An 18,412-nucleotide genomic window follows, 5' to 3' on the forward strand; every position below is an offset into this window, starting at 1 on the left:
GAGAAGGTTCTTCCTATTTCACCTGTCTTGGCAGCAGGCCTAGTGGGACGGGCTGGGAAAGGGAACGGTGGGCAGAGGGGCTGCTTACAGGGAAGGAGAACAATGTCCTCCACTGGAAGAAAATGCAAAAACACAAGAAAAGGAAGGGAGGACGTGGATAAACAGCAGTGGGGATAAAAATGACTTAGACTGTTTAGCTGACAGTGAGGACACATGAGTCAACTGGGTGGGGTCACAGTGGAGACAGAGATGGGAACCAGCAGGAGAGGAGTGTCCAGAGCACTCTCTGCTCTTCTGTCATCAGACCACTCTGGGGGCTCTGAGATCCAAGGACATGACCGTTGGAAGCTTGACCACATGAGGAATTGTTAAAGGCCCTTGCGAAGCGAAGTCTTTGGGGAGATGTGATGGCCAACTGTAAAGATTTGAAGGGAAGCCCTAGGAAAGAGTTTTGACCTCATTTGATAGCCCAGATTTTCAGGTGGGAACCACAGTAGATTTGGCTCAATATTAGAAGCACATTTTTACTGGTCCAGAGATGGAGAGGCCACTTGGGGAGTTAGGCAGAGGTTGGCTAACCATGACCTGGGGTCAAGGGAGGGTTGTGGATGGTGGCATTTCACATCTTCGCTGCCCTGTGAGTTCATGCGGTGGAACCCAAGAGAAGAGGAATTGTGCTGTCTATGCTATATTTGGGAAAAATAAGGTCAGATGCCTGGGGAGGATGAAGCCATGGAGAGGCCAAGGGCCTTAACCAAGATGGTAAAATGAATCCTTGTTTTCTGGTACCACCAGATCTAATGCAGGGTGCAGATTTGATTATTCCTGGGATCATGCATGTGTTTACAATGTGCTTGAGAAATCCAGGTTGGCTCTTGGAAAAGCACAAGGGCAAGACCAATCAGAAGCCATGTTTCCCATCCTTCCCTTTCTGGGTGGGAATTGGGATTGTCAGGGGAAAAAGGACCCTGCCTCTTCTCTCCAGAAGATTTGACCATCTCAATCATGGAGGACTGGGGACAGGTGGACAGAACCATGTGCCTAAATCTTACAAATATTAGAATGGAGATTCCACGGGGCAGGACTGTGAAAAATAAAGACTGGAGGGGAGAGGAGTTAGTTAGGGAAAAGGGATCTTGGAGTCCAAATGAGGAGTCTTGATTTGATATTCTTGAGAAGAGGAAGTTACTCTCAGAACTTGAGCAGCGGATACTAGCACTAACTGATGCTGGGGTCAGTGCCCTGGTGTAGACCAGCTCTCTTCTTGTTAGGGACAATAAGAGACCAAATGCTCCTCACCTCCAGCTCACCCCAATGAAAATCGACAATTCTGCAGCCCTTTATGGTTGTACAAATGCTCTTGCATGCATTATGTCAGATGATGCTCACTGGCCCCAGGAGAAGCCCCTTCCAGGGACCGTGGAGGCCTCCGTCGCTGCTTCTGGTCAATGCTACTCCCACAAGCAGATACTCAGAGGGAGAGTAAGGCAACCCCATCCATTAATCAAACAGAGAGGCGGGCAGGAGGCGGGCAGGAGCTCAGGGTGGGGTGAGTCCCAGGAAAAGCTTGCCAGCTGCTCCTCCCTCTGAAAGGCTGTGGCAGGGCAGGGTGCTCTGGGAATCTAATTCCACTAGCTTCTCCATCTACAGAGATTTTGATCTTGGGATGTGGTGAGCAGGAGGAGCAACCATTGGCTCAGTAAAATTCTAACTTCGACTGACCTTGGACAAGGTGTGGGCTTCTGGGCTGGGAAAGCCTGAAGAAAGAGACTCCCGACAACATTGCCTCACCCTCAGTTACCCAGCCCTTTGGCCCAGGATGTGTCTCATCTTCACATTGACTATCTGTGTGCTCCGACAGTCCCGCTTCAAGCTCAACGAGCTCCCCTGCCTTTTTCAGCTTTCAGATCGAACCAGGAGACCACCTGGATGTCCTTGGGTTGATCAATGCTCTGTTGCAAAGCTGAGCTGTGTTGGGAGGTTCTCTGGCATGGAGGATTAGTTCCAAGTGCCCCAATTCCAGGCCTGGAAGGGCCCCTGGGGGCTCCGGGTGGTAGCTCTGCTTCCATGGCGGGGCTCAGCCTTGGGCTCACCCCACTTCTGCAGAAAAGGCTGTCCACAGGGAGAGGAAGGCTCCTCAGGTCTAGCCTAGCTCCTGTAAGCTTCTGTGCACATAGTGTTGCCTCTTGTGGCTTCCTTATTACAGATTTATGGACCCCCTAAGGCTTTCTGCCGTATGATGGCTTCATTTCAAGAACTTCAACATCCTTTCCTGGCTTTTTCACTGTTTCTAGTCAAACAGGGGCTCACCCCAAGTTTTTCCTCATTATTTTAAAAATCAGCTTCTGGGTCCTTCCAAATGCAAGGGTGAGAAGGAACTGCCCCTCCTCTCTATGTCTTTTAATTACGAGGCTGCAGTTTCCCTGTAAGGTAGGTATAAATCCCATTTTACAGAGGAGGGAACTTAGCCTCGGAGAGGGTAAGTGACCTGCCCTAGGGTCCCATAGCTAGAACTTTGCAGGCAGGAGTGGGACACGGGTCCAGGCTGTAGAGGCAAACAACTTCCACCACCTTCTACAAGCTGATCTTTGGCCTCCCCCTTTCTGGCCCCTCCTCTGCTAAAACACTGCAAGTGAGTGACTCCTGGGAGCCTCTTCCTTTGCATCTGTCCTGAAGAGGGTGCCCCGAGTTCTGCACCATTCCCTCCTGCATAAGAAGCCTCGGCCCCTCCTCTGCCTGCTGTCAGCTTTCGACATCTCGCCCCGCCTCTCCATTGTCTGCTGTCCCCCTGCATCCCTCCCGGGCTTCTCCTTTCCCCACTCCCCTGAAATTTCCTTCTCCCACATCTGTGGTGGAATCCCGCAGGGCTGGGTGGCTTGTCATTGCACGTCTCTCTTCAGCATTTTTCTCAGTCCCGTTTGTAAAAAAGCTCTCAAAGCCTCACCACACCTGCCCCTGCCCCTGACCCATAGCTTGCCTGTGGCAGCCTGGGGTGTGTGTTGTGTGAAGGGGCAAGGAGGCCCTGGGATTGGAGGTGCTCTGTCATCCAGCACTGATGGGGCACCCCTCAAATGCAGGGGATCATGTGTGAGGCAGGGGAAACAAGGAGTGCTAGGAAGGCACCCAGAGACACTGAGAGGACTCAGTCTTGCTCTCAAATGGCTTACACAGTACACACACACACACACACACACACACACAAGAGCCCATCAATATGTACGTGAAATTGGTAGCAATTGAAAAAGAAAGGAACTGAGTGGTTGCGTGGTGTCAATCAACGAAAATTCCTGAAGGAGGTGAGATCTGTTCACCGCCCAGGTGGAGCCACAGAGACAGAAGCATTTGCTCTCAAAGACTGATGCACTGAAAACAGGCTCAGGGCCCAAATGCTCAGGGATTGAGATTTCAGGGGCCCTAGAGCCTGATTATGGACAGGGCTTTGCAGCTTGAGTCACCAGGGCAAATGGAAGGATTGCAGAGAAGAGAAGGGTAGAAGTGGACTGGGAGGAAGGAGCAGAACAGAGGACAAAGCATGGGTTTGGAAGGGTCGAGGCATGATGCTGGGTGAGCGGGTGGTCAAGAAAAAGACATAGGTGACGTTGGTGATGAAGGCAGGACAACGACGAGGGGAAGCCATGGGGGGAAGGCAGGCATGTACTCAGGAGGCTGACATGCTTGGTGCTGAGTTCCAGCTCTGCCAGTGACCAAGTGGGTGACCTTGGGTGCAGGGTTTAACCTCTATGAACCTGTTATCTTTTCTTTAAAACTACCATTGCATGGAGTTTTTGTGATATTTAAATGAGATAATACTTGCAGCTCCTAGCTCCTAGGTGGTGCGGGCAGATGTCAGTATCCTTTTCTCCTCTCTTTTTACCTTCGTTTGACAAATGCAGAGTATACAAAGAAGTGAGAATGAGGGTGTGTGGCTCACACCTCCATCTCACATTTGCTTTTCAATATCCCCGTGCACCTATCACAGTTCTGGGGAAAATTATAGGAAATGTTGAAGTTGGTCAACTGGTCTCATTAAAGTTCCCCATCCTATTGGATTGCCTCAGAAGTGAGTAGTGGAAAGAGAATAGGAGTTTGATTAAGAAATCAGAGTGCTTGTCCCAGGAATTGATCAATATGACCTGGATTTTTTTTTTTTTTTTTTTTTTTTTTTACTTCTTTGGGCCTTGTTCTCACTTGTAGGTTGGTCAGATGGTGCAGTCTTTGAGTCCCTGTGGACGGGAATATTCTATGATTCTCTGTGCACTCATTCATAGGTACCAATTCCAACAGCCTGTCCTTGAACCTTTTCTCCAGTGTAGGAGGAACATTTGAATTGAAATGAGAAAACCCGGGTTATAAACCTAGCTATGCCTTCCTTAGCTGGAATGTCTAGAGCAACTCAATTAATCTTTTGGAGCCTCAGTCTTATATTTGGTAAAATCAGTTGATAACAGCTTGACCTCCTACTTTCTCCAAGCTCTTATGGGGATAGTGTTTGTGCATATTCTTGTTGAACTGTGAGGTAAACTGTGCAAATGTCAGCTGATGGTGATTTGTAGGCCTCCTCATTCCTTTTAGTTCCCGTGTCTCTCCTTCCTCATGTTAGCACTTAGAGAAAGGTTTTGGAGCTCTGCAAACAAATTGTCTACCAATTGCCTGATTGTCTGCTGTTTAGATTTTTCTCTATGTGAGTTTCTTAGTTTGGGGATGGAAGCACAGAGCATGGCAAAGATCTGGTCTTGGCCGGCAGAGGTGAAAGAATGAACACACACATGCACACACACATGCACACATACACATACGCACACCCCTCCAAAGTGCTAGCAGGAATCGATTGTGCAGATATGCCTCATGAGGGAGTATGCTGAACCAGAAGAATTCTGATTGCCTGTCAGAGGGTCATTAGGCAACAGTGAGCACCACGCCAAAACCATCCCAGTCCCAGTTGGGAGCAAGACCTGGATTACTCATTCCCTCCAGAGATAGTTTGTTTGGAAGCCCAAGGATGTCACAGAGGGTTGGGACAGAGTCCTAGACAGTAGTGCCACGGAGATGGGGAGGGGAGAGGGGAGCGGGGGAGAGGGGAGGGGCACTTTCTGGAGGAGGGCATGGAGTGTGAATGTGGGAGGAGAGGAAGGACAGGGCTCTGTGGGGAGGAGTGGGGTGGGGAGGAGTGGGGTGGAGAGGACGGACCTTCAGCTTTCCTGGTTCAGAAGCACCTGGCCGTGGGACTGGATGGTCTTCTTAGACTCCCTTTCTTGTACACGTCTTGTATTCCATGGTGGAGACTTCCCACACAGATCTATGATTTACTACTTGCAGCCTCCACATTGCTGCTTGGAGCAGCTGAGGTTAGAGCTGGCTTCCCCCCTCTGAGTCTTCAAGTCTGTATTTACATGCAAAAGTGGGGAGCAGGTCGGTCTTCTAAGAAGTCTCTGAAGGAAAGTCTGCCGGTGTGCTGGTCTTTCCGGATCTCAGTGCCACTATCTTCTATTAATGTTGATCAAGTGCTGCTCTCCAGGAAGGTCCATGGGGGTTTCCTAGTCCATCTTAAGGCATGCTGGGTACTTCTGAACCCGGATGGAAGCAAAACCTCCTCACCGAACTTTGTGCCTCCAAGCTCTCCTCCTTGGAATTAAGTGACAAGACATTTCCCAAGCACTTGCCATGTGCCAAGAGTGGAGGATTCAGAGATATAAGACAGGCCTCCTGACTTTGGAGTTCCCTGCAGTGGGACAGCTTCCATGCTGACTGGCTTTATACCCTTGAATTTGGCTGCTGTGCTGTCATACAGCATGCTGGTTAGGACCTTGCACACTGTAGCCAGGCATCCTCAGTTCAAATCCCAGCCATGCCACTTACCATCTGTGTAAACTTATGGGGATAGTGCCTAAGTTTTCTCATTTTAAAAATGGGGATGATAATAACATCTATTTCACAAAGTTGTGAAAATTAAATGAGTTAATACATATGAAATATGTAGAACAGTGCCTGGTATGCAGTTTTAAAATAAATATTAGTTATTATTGTTATTATTATGCTTTCAGAAACAATTTAAACTCAGACCAGGCTTTCCAGGCTCCTGTCATTGTCCTCCTTCCAAATCTCTTTTCATCTTTCTGTATAGTCCAGGGTGAGGCTTGAGCCATCTGCCTGCAAGCCTCACCTCCACACTCTTACCTTACAAAATGTATTAAATAACTTCCAGATGCTCATTTCATGACTTCATATGCTTTTTCAACTGGTGTTTGCATGCTACCCATTTGCACCTGCTTTGGTGGCTGGTGTGTCTGTCCTGCCTCTGGAGTCTGTGTCCTAGTGTCTGTCTCCTGCACTGGGCTGTCTTTGAGGAAATGGAGCACCTGGGAAATTTAAAAAAGAACACTTCCCCCCTGGGTCCTTTCTGAGAGCCAACCCATCCATCCTGCTCATTGACACCGTCTCTTCTTTTAATATCAGTGCAGTATGTTCTTAAAGATTACATGTCAGAAAAGCTGTCCTTTAGATTTGTTTACTTATTAAAGCCCATTCTCTGTGTCAGGAGATATGACATGCTGAGCTCTGGGGTTTGGAGGGCAGATCTCAAAAATGAAATGGCCCAGAGAGTTCCTTCTGTGATTCAAGAATGGGGAACTGCACCTGCCATGAGTGAGGAGAGATTGTGCTTAGCAGCTTACAAGGGCACGGCAGGAATGGAAATGTACTTATCTTTGTGACAGGAGTTATGAAATCCTACCAATAAGCACCAGGTAGCAGAAGTGGGGTCCTATTTTCCCAGCCACAAACACTTGAAGAGAGATCTTGTCTGATAAAACGATTACCACATGAGCGGATCTTGTGTGCACAGCAATTTTGAGAGCCTATCCTGGGAGCTAGGCGTGTAGTGTTTATCATATTGTTGAGGCTCGTAAAAATCTTGTATGGCTGCAGGCAAGCCAAACCCTTGAGAGGCACTGCATCTCCGCTGACTCTGGAGGACCAAGCCCTAGATCTTCCTTATATAAGGGGAAGTCTCTGGGCTTGGGGTAGAGGAGTGCTTAGCTCCTTCCCTCTCGCTCTCCTTTGCTCCTACTTTTCTCTAAGTCAACATGAGTAGACAGTTTAGTTCCAGGTCTGGATTCCAGAGCCGCGGGGGCTTCAGCTCTGGCTCTGCTGGGGCCATCAGCTACCAACGCAGGAGCACCTCCAGCTCCGTGCGGCGTGTCGGGGGAGGTGGTGGGAGATCAGGTGGATTCTGTGGTAGTGCGAGTGGTCGCGTTGGTGGTTTTGGGAGCCAAAGTCTTTATAACCTTGGAGGCAATAAGAGTATCTCCATAAGTGTGGCTGGAGGTGGGCGCTCTGGTTTCGGTGGTGGTTATGGTGGCGGCGGCTTTGGTGGCGGTGGATTTGGTGGTGGCAGTTTTGGTGGTGGCAGCTTTGGCAGTGGTTTTGGTACTGGTGGAGGTTTTGGTGGTGGTGGTTTTGGCAGTGGAGGTGGTTTTGGTGGAGGTGGTTTCGGGGGTGGTTTCGGGCCTGCCTACCCCCCTGGTGGCATACATGAAGTCACCATCAACCAGAGCCTGCTGCAACCCCTCAATGTGGAGGTTGACCCGGAGATCCAAAGAGTAAAGGAAAGAGAAACGGAGCAAATCAAGACACTCAACAATCAATTTGCCTCCTTCATTGACAAGGTGAGTTTTTCTACTCAGTGGACTGAGAGTGCTGCTCCAGGTCCAACTGAGATTAGGCAGCCAAGAAAAGTTTGGGTTTCAAGCCTCAAATTTCTATGTTTGGATGAAGAAAAGGATATTTTGTGGAATGGTCTTCTAGGACATAAGTTAGAAATATGCTTGTGAATGATGCTAATGAAGAGACTGTCTTGGAGAAAGAGGTCTGTTGCTCACCTAAACATGGTGTCAATTGACTTTTACCTTTAAGTTGTTTTTTTTTTTTAAATTCAGCTACCTACCTCTGTTGAATGAAGATAATAGAAATGTGGCTAACTGAAACTTCTGGGGTGTAAATGAGAACCCTGGAAAGGTATTCCTAACCATAAAGGGGGAGCTGAATATTAACATAATGAATTGTGATATTGTAGCAGAAAGTATGCAGTAAGTCCGTGCTAAACATCTTTTGGTAAACTCTGCTCTCCGGCAGTTTATCGCTGTATAGGATCAGGGTGAAGTTACTATTATTATTTTTTTAAATACTTATATTTCCAAGCATTGGCTCTGAAACAATACATGAACCATTTATATAATTTTTGCTTAATCATCAATAATATCAATTCAAGGTTATCCACAATAAATTTGGAATATAGCTTTGGATTTCCCAACATGTTTTTTAGCTGTATGTGTACCTAGGGAATGCAAGCCATTTTTTATGGTAATCCACTGAAAAATGAAATCAAAAAGCAAATCTCTTCAGTATCATGTGTCTATTTCAAACCATAATTGCAGTAATTTTACAGGTACTTTGCTATTTGGTATTTGTGTAGCTATTTCCACCAAAATTCCAATGGAAACAAGATTATTAATTGCTCTCAGAGAAATTAAAGCTTCTCTGAGTTTAACAGTGAATTGGGTTTTGTTATGAAGATGATGCTAACTTGATCACGTTCTTCCTGTTTCTCTGTGACGTCTGGGACAACAAGAATTGCAGTTCTTTTCCAAATGAGGCATGAACCTTACTGTATGGTGGTCCTTGGTACTCAGTGGCCATGGGTCCCCATTTCTGCACCAGTAGGTAATGGGGTCTTGTGTTCTTAGGTGAGGTTCCTAGAGCAGCAGAACAAGGTGCTAGAAACAAAATGGGAACTGCTGCAGCAGGTGGATACCACAACTAGAACTCAGAGGTTAGAGCCATTCTTTGAAAAATTCATCAACTTCCTCAGAAACGGAGTGGATCAACTGAAGAGAGACCGATCTCAGATGGATTTGGAACTGAAAAACACTCAAGACCTGGTAGAGGATTTCCGGAACAAGTAAGGAAGCCTGGCTGGGCAGTTGTTGACTCTTGTTCTAAAAGATTTCCAGAAAGTGATAAGCTAAGACCGTGGAGCAGTAAGTTGCAATGCCTTTTCACAGGTTAGGGGCAACCCAGGTTGGCATTGGCAGACTTTTCATCTTCTCTGAAGCTGGGAGCAGTTTAGTGGTTTTATTCCTCGGAAGAAGGGGATGGCCAAGATGTTCCAGGCTAGTAACAGGAAGCAATGGCAGGCAATCAAAAGTAGCCATCATCCTGGTTTTTCCCTAGAGAATTGTGTGAAAATTACCTAGTAGAGAAATAGATTTGGTGGGCAGTTTGAGTGATGTAGCCTATGAACCAAGGTGAGGCTTAAGAGGTGGTTAGTAAGAGGAGAGGCAGCCAGGAGGCTCTGGGTTAGGCATTTAGAGGAATGTTGAGTTTGTAATGGTTAGAGGAGCCTTGACTCAGGGCCAAGAGAGGCTGTTTTATCCTATTCAAGGGATTTTGAAGGCACTTTTAGTCTAGAATGTTGGACTTCTGCACCTCCTAATCACTTCTGCTTTCTTGCAGGTACGAGGATGAGATCAACAAGCGCACAAATGCAGAGAATGAATTCGTGACCCTCAAGAAGGTGAGCAAATTCTGTAGATGGAACTCACCTCCGAAATAAATAATAAAGGAGGGTCTCTAAACACTTATTGGAAAGAAGTCAAAACATAGAGAACCAAGTAGTAGCCTTGATGAACATCTGAAGCAGTTTTTTTTTTTTTTTTTCGTTATCATGGACCTGGACTTAACCAGAAGCACTCTGCTTCTCCAGATTTCTCAGCACTTTATGTAGTAAGCAATGAAGCAAGTTCTCGGCAAGTCAGACAGGCTCCCTTGATTGTGATACCAAGGGGTGGGGCAATCCAAGGACTGTGATCTGCCTGGGGTAAAAAGATGCAGAAAAGACCCCAAACTCCTTTTCTGCTTGGAAAGCCCCTGGACGTCTGGTGAGAATTACCCACCCTGGAAAGGACATGGCTTCATGGTGTCTGTTGCTCCTCTAGGATGTGGATGCTGCTTATCTGAACAAGGTGGAGCTTCAGGCCAGAGCTGACGTGTTGCAGCAGGAAATTAACTTCTTAACAACACTCTATGAGGCAGTAAGTTCTCTAATTTCAACCAAGTGTACCCCTGGGGAAAGTCTTTGGGGAAAGAATATGGGTGTATCTTCCATCTCCTGATTCCTCCCTCTTTCTAAGCAGTTTTTTTTTAACACTTTAAGCGCTACTACACTAATGTGTCTTACAGGAGTTGTCTCAGATGCATACTCACATCAGTGAAACCAATGTTATCCTCTCCATGGACAACAATCGCAGCCTGAACCTGGATGGCATCATTGAGGAGGTTAAGGCCCAGTATGAGGATATTACCCAGAGAAGCAAGGCTGAGGCTGAGACCCTGTACCAGAACAAGGTGAATGACCCCTAAATGCCTAGTCAGGCTCCCTGAAATGTCTTGTCTCACCATTGTGTCATCTCTTATATCTTGTGTGCCTGAGCCATGGCCCACATCTGACTGACTCTATCCACCCTCTTTAGTACGAAGAGCTCCAGATCACTGCTGGCAAACATGGAGACAGTCTGAGAAATACGAAGATGGAGATTTCCGAGCTGAATCGACTGATCCAGAGACTTAGAAGTGATATTGATAATATCAAGAAGCAGGTACTTGTTTTTCCTTTTAATACTCAGCTGTATGGAATGGGGGGCACTCTCAGGTCATTTTAGGTGGCTTTTCTAGTTTTGAGTCTTGCAATTCCATACATAAGGCTACTTTATTATCCCCAGTTCCCGGTTTCCAGAAGTCAGCCATCACCCTGGTTTTTCCCTAGATAATTGTGTGAAAATGACCTAGTACAGAAATAGATTTGGTGGGCAGTTTGAGTAATGTAGCCCATGAGCCAAGGTGAGGCTTAAGAGGTGGTTAGTAAGAGGAGAGGCAGTCAGGAGGCTCTGGGTTAGGCATTTAGAGGAACATCGAGTTTGTAATGGTTAGAGGAGCCTCGACTCAGGGCCAAGAGAGGCTGTTTTATCCTCTTCAAGGGATTTTGAAGGAGGTGACATGGTGATACGCTAGGTTCCTGATCTCCTGACACAGGCAGGAGAATGCATGAGATGTGTAAGATCCAGTGATTCTGTTGGATTCTGTGTATGGGCTTCACTAGGGTAGAGAGACCAACTTGGGAGGAGAAGGCAAAGGTGAGATTAGGTCACATGAGAGACATGGTGTAATGTGCAGGATTCTCTTCTCTCAGAATGCTCAGGTACAGCAGTCCATCAGCGAAGCTGAGGAGCGTGGTGAGAAAGCCCTCAAAGATGCCCAGAACAAGCTGCAGGAGCTGGAAGAGGCCCTGCAGAGGGCCAAAGAGGACCTGGCCCGCCTGGTGCGTGACTACCAGGAACTGATGAACACCAAGCTGGCCCTGGATTTGGAGATTGTCACCTATAAGACCCTCCTGGAAGGAGAGGAAGTCAGGTAAGGAAGGGACTCTGGGCAGTTTGATCACTTTTTGTGGGTTTCCTTCCTTGTAAGCTGACTGTTGAAGATACAACCATCTGACTGCAGCTTGTCCTAGCAAAGGAAAGGTCACTTGGTGCAGGAGGAAAGACTTGATTTCACTTTGGGAGCCGCAGTTCCAAATATAGTTTTAAGGGCTGTAGCATGTCTACAAAGAGCTTTGAGATGGAACAACTTATTCTTCATCTAGCTGGGCCAGAAGTCACCTGGCTTAAAGGCAACATCTTTTTAGAAGTGGCCCCTTCATTAGCTTCAAGACTCTTGTCTAATTTAGATGCAATTTCTCATGTTTGTACTCATGCTGAGAAAAATGACAGAGGTTTGGGGGGCCAGAGGGGACTAGAGTGGGTTTCAGATCCAGTGGATTGGAGGAGCCCCAGACAGGGACCCAGCTTGCGGGGAAGAGGGCCTTCTAGATGGCTCAGAGGGCAGGGGGCAGAGGTTTGTTGAGCTGGAGAGTCATGAGAGCTTTTCTTTTCTTTCTCCTACAGAATGTCAGGAGAGTGTCCCCCGGACGTGACTGTGTGTAAGTACAAACCGGTTTCTCTGGGGCATGTGCAAGTTTCGGGTTAGAGACAAAGCCAGGCTGGAGATAATCGAGTCTCTCCTTGCAGCCGTGAGCACGAGCCACACTAGCCTCAGTGGAGGTGCCAGCCGAGGAGGTGGTGGCTTCAGCTCCAGTGGCGGTGGCAGCTACAGCTCCGGAGGAGGCAGTTACAGCTCAGGAGGTGGAGGTGGCGGCAGCTACAGTTATGGAGGAAGCAGCGGGGGCAGAAGAGGTGGCTCTGGAAGGGGCAGCGGCCGAGGTTCTGGCGGCGGGAGCTCTGGAGGCAGCTACAGCTCCGGAGGTCAGGGATCTAGCTCTGGGGGCATCAAGACCTCTGGTGGCAGTTCCAGCGTGAAGTTTGTTTCCACCAGTTATTCCCGAGGGTCCAGATAAAAGGGTGCTTTCTACTCTATTAGCTCTCTCTCTCCATCACTCCCGAATAGGCTAGGCAAGACCAGCCAATTGCCCCAACCTTCCTGGAGAAAAGAGCTATGGTCAGTTATATGGTTCATCCTAGTTCCCCAGCTCTTTCTTTTCTGCTCTGTCTCCCAAAGAAGTTTCTAGATCGGTGGCAATCTCAGTCGCCTGGCTTCAATCTTGAAAGGTGCTTTGCTTGAGAAACAGTCCAGCAATTACCACTGCACACATCCTATTTCAAAGCAAGTCCTTAAACCAGCCAAAGAGGGCCATTTAGACCCATGGCTTCTTTGCCATGCATGGAGCACATGGTCTGGAGAGCACCTTTGTAACCTATCTCCTGCGGCAAGCTCTGTGCTGCTTTGGTTTTGTACATAAGGAGTAAGCCAGTTTGCCTTTTGTGGAGAGGTCTTAAACTTCCTGTTTCTTTGTGTTGCTGCAATAAACTGCATTTGAAATTCCCTGTGCATCTCAATCTCCTTTGTTCATGATACTGTCTATCTTGACTGGGTACTTTGTGGGAGTGAAAGAAGAATGGAAGAAGACACGAAGGCCACATGGCATATGGGGGAATTGGGGCACACAAACATGAACAAGACAGGGAGGCTGATCAGGCAATGTTGAACCAGGGTGGAATAATGGAGAGCAAGCTCTTTCCCAGAGGGTGGAGATGTCATGGACAAACAGAGAGATGGGGGTGGCAGGTTTCATCTGAGAAAGCTGCCTTGATAAGGGCAGTGACCAAGCAGGTTGGGAAGGAGGGGTTTGGCATTGAGAAAAGGGGAAAGTATTGCATGGAAAAGTAATGGCTTATTTGGAACAGCTAGTGATGAGAGGGGTGTGGGCAATGAGTAGGATAGGCAGCTATTGAAGCTAGAATACAGACTTTGGCCTGGGGAATTCAAGAACCTAGAGAAGTAATGGAGAGTTGGATACACCATTTCCGCTCCCATCCAGGCCACCACCCAAAGCTCTGCTTAACCTAAGAAGTTTCCTTGTTGACACACAGTCCATAAATGTGAAGTTGTACAAGAAGATAGCACAGTGGTCAGAGGCATGGACGTTGGAGCTCAGGCATGCTTGAGTTTGAATCTTACCACTACCATTTACTAGATCTGTGGTAATGTACATGATATGGATCTCTCTGCACCTCAGTTTTATTATCTCTAAAATGGAGATAATAATGCCTTCTTCATGGAAATTATTATGAGAAATTGAAAATGATGATGAATGAAAATGATTTGGCACATAGTAAACACTCAGCAAGTGTTGATTTTAATGACCATGGTGAGGACAGTGATAACGATGATTAGGACGATGACCCGGCTATTGTAAGATTGCTTGTTAGTCTCCAAATAGTTCAGCAGATGCTTGCTCCAAGGAGCAAGTGAGCCTCAGCATCCTGGTGGTTCTATGACCACAAAAAAAAATCAGTCAACTTCAAATTGCTTAGCTTCCAATTAGGAAAAGTCTTTCTGGCTCCAGTGTCAAGCAGGGCTAAAGGGAATAAAGAGGATTTAGATCAATGAGAGTATTATGTAAACACAACTAGGATGAGCTCTAAACTTCCTTTACAATCATCCCTTCACCAGAGCTGTTGCCCGCTTGGACTGATGTGAGAGTTTGGGAATCATTATGATGGAGTAGAAATAACAAGGGTTTTGATTCAGAGAAAATGGGTCTAAGCCACTCTGATACCTAAGGGACAGGCAAAGGAAAATAATCCACAGCTTAATGGATGTGTGGATAATTGGACAAGTCATTTGAGTATCTTGACCATCCAGCTGTCTTGTAGGTGAAATGGGGGTGATGGTATTTGCCTATAGATAAAAAATATAATGTGGGGATGAGCAATGGGGGAATGGGAGTGTTTATGTTTAATGATAAAAAGATACAATGTGAGAAGGTTTTCTGAACTGTAAATATGCTATACGGAAGTAGTTGCATGAAATTAAAAGGGAGGGACAAAGAAGCAGAAGAAGGAGGCTGGCTTCTGAGGCCCATCAAGGAGAAAAGTGACTTAATATGTTCAATGTGGTCCAATAACAACTCTGAAGGTGCAGGAAGTTGATTTTGTTAATGCATCAAAGATGGATCTGTGTCTCAGGATGGATTTATGTGAAACAAACACACAAGTGATGCGTGTGTAAACCAGAATGTCCACGTATTTGCTTGTGTAAGAACCTACATTTTCAGTAATTGTAATACCAGGGCCTCCCTGTCCTATTATGAAACTGCATTAGTCACAAAGGGTGGCTTGGTGCTTGTAGAATTAGAGCAATGAGAATTGGGTGGCCTACAGGGAGATGATTTATCCTCCATGGGAGAGTGGACCTCTGGGGCCACCAGGTACAGTGCATCTCTCCCAGGGACACTAGTGAAAGACTCGTGGTTTATTCTTGCACTCTTATCCCCATTCATAGGTTATTTCTTAGATTACAACTTTCTTTAGTAATATTTCAGCATGGGGGATACCCCTGTTCATTTTGTTTGCACTTGGGTTTCTTGGTAAGGTAAGGCATGAAACAGAGAGCATTACAGCATGCAGTGAAACTAATCAAGATTTGTAAGGTCACAAGGACTAAATGAAAACTCTGTGTGAATTAGTATTAAGGAAGAACTAAATTGAGTGAGATCAAATGCCCCTAAACATTAGAAAGACAGTAAAGAATATTCTGGACTTGATTCTGTTCAACAAGCATTTCCTATGCACCTACTATGTGTCAGGGACTGGGCCAAACATTGGGGATACTATAATGAGTGAAACATGGTTCTTGCCCTCAAAGAGCTTAGAGACTTGGCAGTGGGGGCTTGTAAACACGTCACAATGCTTGTGACCCATGCAATAAGGGAAACACAAGGCACAGAAGTGGTACATAAAGAAGTGAGGGTGATTAAAAGTGATGCCTGCAAGGTTTTTTTTTTTTTTTTTTTTTTTAACATGGGAAATTTGTTTTTTGTTTTTTTTTTAATTAAGATTTATTCACATACCATACAATCATCCAAAGTATATAATCAATTGATCACATTACCCTCATATAGTTGTCATTCATCATCCCAATTTATTTTTTTTAACATTTTCCTTGTACCGGAAAAAGTGAAAGTAAGAATAAAAAAAAAGAGTAAAAAAGAACACCCAAATTGTCCCCCTCCCCCACCCTATTTTTCCTTTAGTTTATTTGCCCCTATGTTTCTACTAATCCATCCATACACTGGATAAAGTGAAGTGTGATCCACAAGGCTTTCACACTCACATTGTCATCCCTTGTAAGCTACATTGTCATACAATCATCTTCAAGATTCAAGGCTACTGGGTTATAGTTTGACAGTTTCAGGTATTACTACTAGCTATTCCACTTCATTAAAACCTAAGAGGTGTTATCTATATAGTGTGTAAGAGTGCCCACCAGAGTGACCTCGGCTCCTTTTGGAATCTCTCAGCTACTGAAACTTTATTTCATTTCATTTCACATCCCCCTTTTGGTCAAGTAGATGTTCTCCATTCCACGATGCCAGGTCTAGATTCCTCCTCGGGAGTCATATTCCACGTTGCCAGGGAGATTCACTCCCCTGGGTGTCTGATCCCACGTAGAGGGGAGGGCAGTGATTTCACCTTTCAAGTTGGCTTAGCCAGAGAGAGAGGGCCACATCTGAGCAACAAAGAGGCACTCAGGGGGAGACTCTTAGGCACAATTATAAGCAGGCCTAGCCTCTTCTGGAAGGGTTTTAAAGGATGAACAGGAGTTTTTCTGTGAGACAAAAACATTCAAGGAAGAAGGACATTCAAAGCAAAGGAAGGACATTCGAAACAGACAGTATGACATGGGTAAAGACGTGGAACAGTAAAATTGAATGAAATATTTGTGCTCTGAAGGAGCATGAAATTAGTGACAAGAAATGAGTTTGAAGGGTCAGCCAGATCCAATCAAGAAGAGCCATATAGGTCATTCTAAGGTGCCTGGACTCCAGTTCATGGTTCAGAGGTTCTCACATGGGGTTTCGGGAGATACTGGCTGGTTAAAACTTACTATGTACTAGGCCAGTGGGAGAGAAAGGGGTTGCCATCCTGCTAGCAGAATAGGCATCAGGCATGAACCACAGTTTGTCTTGTTCTTGCGTATCCCCTCCCCTATGCCTATGGGAGATACTGTTCATGGAAATGTCTTTTTTTTCAGGTATTTTATGACTGAAACAACTGTTTTGGCCATAAAGGGATTTAAGTAAAGTTAAAGGGATCTAATAGGAGAGTGATAAGTCTGATTGGTGTTTTTTTAAAAACTTTTTTTTATTGTGAAATATAACGTATATACAGAAAAGAGATAAATTTCACTTTAACAGGCAGTTATAGAGCAAATTTCAAAGTATAGTATGGGTTACAGTTCCACAATTTCAGGTATTTCCTTCTGGCTCTTCTAATACATTAGAAACTAAAAAGAAATATCTATATAATGAGTCAGTAGTCGTAATCACTTGTTAAATCTTAACTTCTCTGTTACAACTCCTCCCTCTCATTTGATCATTTTCTCGGTATTCAAGGATATTTGGGCAATGACCAATTTTAACTTCTTCATGTTGAAAAGGGGTGTCAACATTATGGGGTAGGGGAATGCAACTGGTTGATGTTCTGGGAGAGACTGGCACCTCTAAGTTTCAGGGCTTATCTGGCATGGGGACAATTTGAAGGTTTTAAGTTTCTGGAAAATAAACTTAATAAGTAAAACTTTTATAGAGCCTTAGATAGATCCCTGGGTTTTCTTTAGGGTTTTCAGGAATACTGTTGGTTGGGGCTTGACATACCATGGCAATCTGCAATATCTGGCTGAAGCTTGCAAAAGAGTAACCTCTAGAATGACCTCTCAACTCTATTTGAAATCTCTTAGCACTGAAACCTTATTTTGTTACATTTCTTTTCCCCTTTTGGTCAAGAAGGCATTGTTCATCTAAAGATGCCAGGGCCAGGCTCATCCCTAGGAGTCATGTTCCACACTGCCAAGGTAACTTACATTCCTGAAAGTCGTGTCCCACGTAGGAGGGTAAAGAGTTTATTTGGAGTTTGGCTTAGAGAGTGGCCACATCTGACAAACCAAAGAGGTTCTCTGGGGGTGACTCTTAGGTATGTTTATAAGTAGACTTAGTTTCACCATTACAGAAAAATAACAGATATACACAGGCACACATAAAAGAAAACCCAAGACACTCCATATCCGCCCCCCTCCCTCAATTTTTAACCCTAGTACTGGTGTGGTATTGTTAAATATAGTCCATAGCATGCAATGGGTCATTTTCCCCATATACCACTCTATTATTAATTCTTTGTACAAGTGTCATACATTTGAAGTAGTTCATGCAAGAACTTATTTTTATTTATAGTATTAACTGGTGAGATACATGACTTTAGACAATCCCTTTCCAGATTGGTGTTTTTGAAGTACTACTCAGATTGGAGGGATCAACTGGCTAGAGGGCAGCATCACTTTTAGAAGACAGTTGCAAATGTATAGGCAAAGGATGCTCAGGGCTTTCACCTTAGTTCCAATCTTTAGAGGTGGTAGAGTGTCCAAAACCGAGGGTATGCATTCCAGAGATAGACAGGAGTCAAATCATCAGAGTTTGTTGATTGATTGGAGTGGAGTGAGGCAAAGTGAAGAGTTGAGGGTGGCTTCCAAGTTCCGACTTGGAATGTGGCAAGAGGGCTAGTGGGGAGAGATGATGAGTTAGTTCTTTTAAGGCTCCTCTGCTCTATCCGTGTAGGCTGAAGAGTCAGCAGCATTTGAAAGTTAGAGTAAACAATCAGATAATTCAGGAAGAAGGGATAGATGGAGAAAAGCAGAGAATGCACAGTAGGAAAACCATATATATGGGAGACATGGGAGATGCTTGCTCAAACGGAGAAAGCTTAAAGGACAGAATCTTTAGGGGCTATCCAACAGAGATACTGAGGTC

At 45.6% G+C, this 18,412-nt stretch overlaps 1 protein-coding gene across 1 annotated transcript; it reads left to right on the forward strand.

Annotated features, from left to right (window-relative positions):
• Positions 1–7,049: 7,049 nt before the first annotated feature.
• On the forward strand, positions 7,050–12,900 carry LOC119541519 (keratin, type II cytoskeletal 1-like). The gene is made up of 9 exons (XM_037845625.1): positions 7,050–7,664; positions 8,742–8,956; positions 9,511–9,571; positions 9,993–10,088; positions 10,237–10,401; positions 10,527–10,652; positions 11,243–11,463; positions 11,997–12,031; positions 12,120–12,900. Exons 1-9 carry the CDS (start codon positions 7,083–7,085, stop codon positions 12,443–12,445), a joined length of 1,827 nt encoding a protein of 608 aa, XP_037701553.1. The 5' UTR covers positions 7,050–7,082; the 3' UTR covers positions 12,446–12,900.
• The last annotated feature ends 5,512 nt before the right edge of the window (positions 12,901–18,412 follow it).

This window comes from Choloepus didactylus, chromosome 8 (genome assembly GCF_015220235.1).
Source record: "Choloepus didactylus isolate mChoDid1 chromosome 8, mChoDid1.pri, whole genome shotgun sequence".
In the NCBI taxonomy this organism is placed as follows: domain Eukaryota; kingdom Metazoa; phylum Chordata; class Mammalia; order Pilosa; family Megalonychidae; genus Choloepus; species Choloepus didactylus.

Excerpts from the sequence above, each read along its gene's own strand:
- LOC119541519 (XM_037845625.1), top strand. The coding sequence starts at position 7,083 with ATGAGTAGACAGTTTAGTTCCAGGTCTGGATTCCAGAGCCGCGGGGGC. Across the intron at positions 10,089-10,236 it reads TAACAACACTCTATGAGGCA|GAGTTGTCTCAGATGCATAC; the intron begins GTAAGTTCTCTA and ends TGTGTCTTACAG. Across the intron at positions 11,464-11,996 it reads CTGGAAGGAGAGGAAGTCAG|AATGTCAGGAGAGTGTCCCC; the intron begins GTAAGGAAGGGA and ends TTTCTCCTACAG.